This window comes from Lytechinus variegatus, chromosome 1, assembly GCF_018143015.1.
Source record: "Lytechinus variegatus isolate NC3 chromosome 1, Lvar_3.0, whole genome shotgun sequence".
Lineage (NCBI taxonomy): Eukaryota > Metazoa > Echinodermata > Echinoidea > Temnopleuroida > Toxopneustidae > Lytechinus > Lytechinus variegatus.
In genome coordinates this window covers 50,269,033-50,275,316 of record NC_054740.1, presented here as the reverse complement: position 1 = coordinate 50,275,316, position 6,284 = coordinate 50,269,033, and the positions used below count along the sequence as shown (strand labels likewise).

General features: G+C 37.6%; 1 protein-coding gene across 1 annotated transcript; it reads right to left on the bottom strand.

Moving 5' to 3' along the window:
- Positions 1–1,089: 1,089 nt before the first annotated feature.
- On the bottom strand, positions 1,090–5,871 carry LOC121406466 (monocarboxylate transporter 1-like). Its single transcript, XM_041597476.1, has 2 exons — positions 4,937–5,871; positions 1,090–1,294 (listed from the first exon to the last, which is right to left on the bottom strand). Exons 1-2 carry the CDS (start codon positions 5,802–5,804, stop codon positions 1,155–1,157), a joined length of 1,008 nt encoding a protein of 335 aa, XP_041453410.1. The 5' UTR covers positions 5,805–5,871; the 3' UTR covers positions 1,090–1,154.
- Positions 5,872–6,284: the final 413 nt, after the last annotated feature.

The window sequence follows — 6,284 nt, the reverse complement described above, 5'->3', positions numbered from 1 at the left end:
TGTATAAAAAGACAAGACCTTTCCATTCATATATAATTTGTCTATAATCATCACTTTCATGAATTTTCTTTGTGTGTATACTTTAAGGCGTGCCAGGACGACACGAGCAAAGAATTTCACTATTATACTGTGCCTTGGTAGTTGTCATATTGGCTGCGGTGCCCTTTGTTCTTATATAATGTTGGCCCCGCGCATGTCTGAGCGGACAGGACCCCTCTCCAAACTTGGGCACAGGTGCTCGTGCAGATGCCCCAGAAGTATTATCTGACGGGATGCAATCTCTTCAAGATGCTTTCCCTCATGAGAGACGATTAATTGATTTACTGAGCTCTAGTTGGCAGGTCATCAAGCTTATGCATCTACGACTAAAAGACTGGGTGGGGTGCGTCTAAACCAGTGGTTGCTGACACGTTCTGGACTGCGTATAGCTCTAGGTATTGTTCCACCCAGTGATGATATCACACGTCTTGGACTCTGAAGGTGCTGTCTTGGTTGTGGTGGAACCGGTAGCTGATTATTTTGATGCTGCCCTACATGCCCCTTGTATACCCAGTGTTTGCGGCTGCCTCGGTACTGTTGCACATTATAGCCAGTAGTCGTTTGCATAGCAGCGAGTTGTCAGCAGGGCCTCGTTGTGAGTAGCTTTAACTGCGTCACTTGTGCTATTTGAAGGATTCTGCTTGTATTTCAGCTGGGCTTCCAGCTTCATTTACTTGTTACATCTCCTTCAAGTGAGCTTCATACCAGTCCGCAGTCCGATCGATGTTTGTTTTCTTTCCAAAAGTAAACGGCACCACTTGCTAGTAAAGTCGGTTGTAACGGGGGTGGAGGAAGCCAATTTCATGTTGAGTGAGTCTTGGAAGAGGGAAGACTTTACCGGATCTTTGGGAAAGCAGGTGTTAATAAGTGATTTGGTTATTGCACAGTGTGTTTTCTTAGTCATGAGTCTCACCTTACTAACGATTAGGGAATGGTTTGTACCACAATCAGCTCCAACAAAATGCCACCGGAAACTGGCCCGGAGAGTATCCTTAAAGGAAAATACAATATGTTGGAAACATTGGCGTCCACGATTAAACGTGTCTTTGTTACGTATCCTTTTATATCCAATTATTACCATCACTTTCGTTCTGTGTTTCTGTCAATTTGTACATTCATTGATCTGTCAAAGTCTTCCTGCGCCGTAAAGAATCTCTGCCGAGATAAATCAGGATTGACAAACCGATGGCAGCCAGAAGAACCCCCGCGATGCGGAAAGTAACCCGGTATGAACCGAATAGATCATACAGGAAACCTGAGAGTAGAGAAGAAAAATAACCCATGGAGATCATGTGATAACTATATTCGCCAAATTAAACTAATCAATAAACGTCAATGATGCAAAAGACACTATCATGATAACGACACACCCGTGTGAATAAACCCATAACCAATAAATAAGATGTCATGAACACTTAATAATCATACATGGCTAGAAAGAATATCTTCTCTTAAATGATTTGATAGCGTAATTATTTATGTTGTATGTCTGCACGCTTGGATAGACAGTAGGTATTCTTTGCAGTGATGTAAATTTTGATTTAAGGCAAAGTAACGCGTGACTGCAATGAATGAACCCCAGATGGCAATGATGTCATAATACTCCATGAGTTAGTAAACACATTTGCAAATCACTTTTAAATGAAATTAACTTGAGAATTTATAATAAAAATTGTTATCAAATAATTATAATACATGCATTTTAATGCAACCCTTGTAGGATTATAACATAATTGACATCTCGATTCATTGATTGCAGTCATGCCCTACTTTGAATACCTCCTGATCATCCAAGCGCTAACACATAATATATAAATATGGTATCAAATTATTTGGAACTCTTTCAGGACATATATAATAATTATGCGTCCATGACGTATTTGTTCCCTAAATTTGGGATTCGTGAGGTGGCATTTTTTTTAACTCACACTGTTAAATGCAAAAAAGAAATGATATCCCACCTCTAAACAGGTGGTGCGCCTCTGACAGTTTCGCCTGCATTACGCGATTCAATAAAGCAGCAGTGCTGAGTTTGAAAACGAGTTTGAAATAATATTAAAAAAACATTCATATGATAATAAAATACTGTATTCATTTACCCTAAATGACCTGAGACATTGACTATGTGACCTAAGACTCGTGCAAAACAATAAATGATACTTGATTATCCTTTCGTCATTGTTTCATGAACTAGATCCATACAACTTTCAAAGTCATGATGAAAGATGATGCAAATCCATATTTGCTGCTCTATCCTTTTAATTGTTAAACGCCAAACAGGGTAGCAGCAACTTCCATCTTTTAACGTCCTTTGTTCTGACTCAGACGGGGCTGGAACCCCGGCCTCCCGGTTGTGAGACGGATGCTGTACCAACTGAGCAAACACACCGGTGCGATGGCAATATGATGGCAATACAACAATAACCCAGCATGCCAAAGTTAATTGACCTTAAATGATTTTGACCTTGGTCATGTTACCTGAAACTCAAGCAGGCAAGATGTTAAATGATATTTGATTACTCTTATGTCTAGATTTTATGAACAAATCTGTAAACCTTCACGGTAATGCAATCCATGCAACAATCCCCCCCAAACATGTCAAACGTTTGTTCGTTTTTGTCTTAATGACGTTTGACCTTGATCATGTGTCCTAAAATCAGGCAAGACGTTCAGTGATACACCCTCACCGTTATGTCCAATTTTCATAAATTAGAACCACAATCATTCAAAGTTATGATTGCAATGCAACAATTACCCCAACAGGACCAAAGTTCGTTGACCCTAAACGACCTCAGGCAGGATATTTAGTGATACACTTTTACCCTTATGTCCAAGTTTCATGAACTAGATCCATAAATTTTTAAAGATATGACGAAATTTCAAAACATTTAACCTTGGGTATCATGATTTAAATGTTGATTCCCCTAACATCGTCGAAGTCCATTGATCCCAAATGACCTTTGACCTTAGTCATTTGACCTGGGGTGGTATTCTGAGATCCATTTTATCTCAGATAAAATAAAATATTTTATCGCCGTTAAAATCAGTGAGATAAAATACCCTTAAAATCTCTCCGAATTGGTATTCTGAGAACCATTTTATCTTCATTTTATCTCTGTAAGACACACCTATTTTTTAATCAGTGTCCAATTAGAAACACGCTTTTATAGCTCTCTCATATCACTCAACCAATTGAAATCCATTCCGCCAGGAGGTGTGGCAAAGGGGCCAGATTGCGTCAATTTATTGACTTCAAATACGCTTGCACTATACGCTTGTGCGTCTTTACGGAGATTTCTTTTTAACAAAAATGACAATACTCTCATCTTTTTTCGAAGTCTATATCGCATCTTTTCAAACATCATTTCAAAGACAATATTAGTAAAGAAAAGTCTTATGAAATACTCTCTGATTGTACTGGAACAAAGTTAAGGTGTTATTCTCAATAAGTATATAATTTTTCTTCATTTTCATGTCACCATTTGGGTTAATTCACCAAGAAATACTGGTGAAATCAACGTCGCAGAGATATAATATATAAGTATATAATTTTTCTTCATATTCATGTCACCATTTGGGTTAATTCACCAAGAAATACTGGTGAAATCAACGTCGCAGAGATAAAATACCCTCTATCCTCTTTTAAGTTTATTTTATTTTTTCTCCAAAGTAACATGGGCGCAAGCACATCATCTGCGTTGCAATGGCCAGATGCGCGATGGGTATGTGTACGCAGGCATTGTTCTGTTGCGTATCATCTGTAGATACGCAAGATAAAATTTATACGCAAGATAAAATCTAAAATTTTATCTGAGAGATAAAATCTCATCTCAGAATACCAATTTCATTTTAAGAGATAAAATAAAATATTTTAAAGATAAAATGACCTCAGAATACCACCCCTGAAACTCAGGGAGGATGTTTAGTATTGCTGGATTATCCTTACGTCGAAGTTTCATGTACTAGGTTTATATACTTTCTAATGTATGATTACATTTCAACAACTTAATCTTGGTTAAGTTTTCATGTTGACGACGCCGCCGTCGTCGGAAAAGCGGCGCCTGTAGATCTCGTTCTGCTATGCAGGCGAGACAAAAAGTGAATGAAGTCTAGGATGTCCATAATCACTCATGCTACATTTAAAGGAAATTGACTTCGCCAAAGAGCTCAAAGATTTACATAATGCCATGAACGTCATCATGTAGAGAATAATGTACGAATGTGCTTTTGGAGACAAGTTGAGCTTAACCAACATTAAAAAATGTCATTTTTATTCTGACGTCTACTCGAAAATGTGCACATTTAGGGAGAGGGCTATACAATGCCAAAAGAAGACGCTAAATTTCGAAGTGTCCAAAGCTGATATACTGGAAGAAAAATATTTTTTGTTTTCGTATACGTGCAATATAGTGGCATAAACATTACCTATTGGTAAAATAAACATGAGAGACAAGAAACACGGTTTCTCACTTTACAGTTACCTATGTTTCATTTTATCAGGGGGCATTTTAACCAATCTTTTGAAAAATGTCGCATAACCCTTAGAATATGTAAATGTTATTGAAATATTTTGTCATTCATCAGAATGTTTTGTAAAAAACATATTGAATAAATCCTGTGTATTTCAATTCAAATGATTTCGTTTGTCCTTAGTCGCACGGCATTTTGAAATCTGAATGCACTCAATATTAAACCAAAAAACCAAGGGTATTGAGTTCAAGAGACCGATGTAACCTTCAAATATATAGATATGGAGTAGGTTTACTAAAAAAAATCCCCAATTGATTGCAACTGCACATATAAGACTTTTTCCCACTTTGTTGTAACACAACCAATGAAACAATTGTTTGGTTGAGATTACACGTCAGGCATGCAATAAATTGTATGTTCCACCCACCTGTAATCAGTCCTGATATGAGAGATGATATTCCACACACAACGAAAGATAAAGCAATGGCCTTTGCGAAATTTTTGCTTCCCACAAGCACAGAGATTGCTCCGTAAAACGCCGAGTATGAATTGTAAAAACCAAATCCGGCAAAAAAGGAACAAATTGCCAAATATGTCGGAGATGAACTGACAGGGTAGACCAACATTGACATGGATGCTATTAAACAGTTTAATGCCAGCAGTTGAGGCGAAACGACAGGATACCTGTACAGGATTGCTATGACCAAAAAACGCCCAGTTATGCCACCGATAGAACCCATCATCACCAAGAAAACGGCTTCATCGTTCGATAATTCTTCTGATATTCCATAGGAGAATAAAGATATTATCCAACAGCTGTAAGAAATTTCGAAGAAAGTCTGGCAGGGGAGCATAATGAATGTAAAAACACGTTCAGCTTTAACGAAATCGACAGTATCATGAAGAATTTTACTGACCACGTGGGCCACATTGATATAGTGTAGAAAACTTCGCTTCTCCTTGTTTTCAGTGTTTATATCAGACTTTGAATTCACTAATTCTCGGGATGTTTCTTTTTTACCCGGAGATTCGCAACTCTCAACGACGTTACCGGTTTGAAGTGGTTCAAGTTCACAGTGAGCATCTTCTGTTCGTTTAGGATCATTTAGTTTACTTCGGTCTTTCGGACATCGGGGTGGACGCATTGTCGCTCCAATTGGAACACTATGAAACATCATGGCACTCAGAAGTAAAAGACTCCCTCTCAGTCCATATGCATCCAGGCATAAAACAGTTAGGTACGGCAAAAAGAAACTCCCAAGCTGACTTCCCAATTGCGTTATTGTCGTAGCCATCCCGTAATGTTCTCTGAAGTGTTGATGGAGTATTTCACCTGATGATTGCCTCAGAGGAGAAGCGAAAAGACCTACAAAAAAATGCAGAAAAAAAATCAACATTGTGTGATCTGTTTCGGTCTCTTATTAAAGGGGAAGATCACCCTGACAAAAGTTTATTGTACTAATTACAAAAACATGATAGAAAATATTGACGAAGGCTTCAAATAAGTCTACCAAAGAATTAAAAAGTTTAAAGAAATTTGATTATTTGCTTTGTGACGTCATATACGAGCAGAATTCCTACATATAGCGAATGGTGAAAAATCAATGAAATGTGATTTTCTCTCAATTGAAAATGCTTTTACTGTACCTTGTGTACATCAATAAACAAATAATTTCACATCCGATTAGGAATAGAAAACAAAAAACAAGTCATCAGGAACCATTAAAAAAAGGGAAATTCATGCATTTATTTAACGGTGAGATATAGTGAGATAT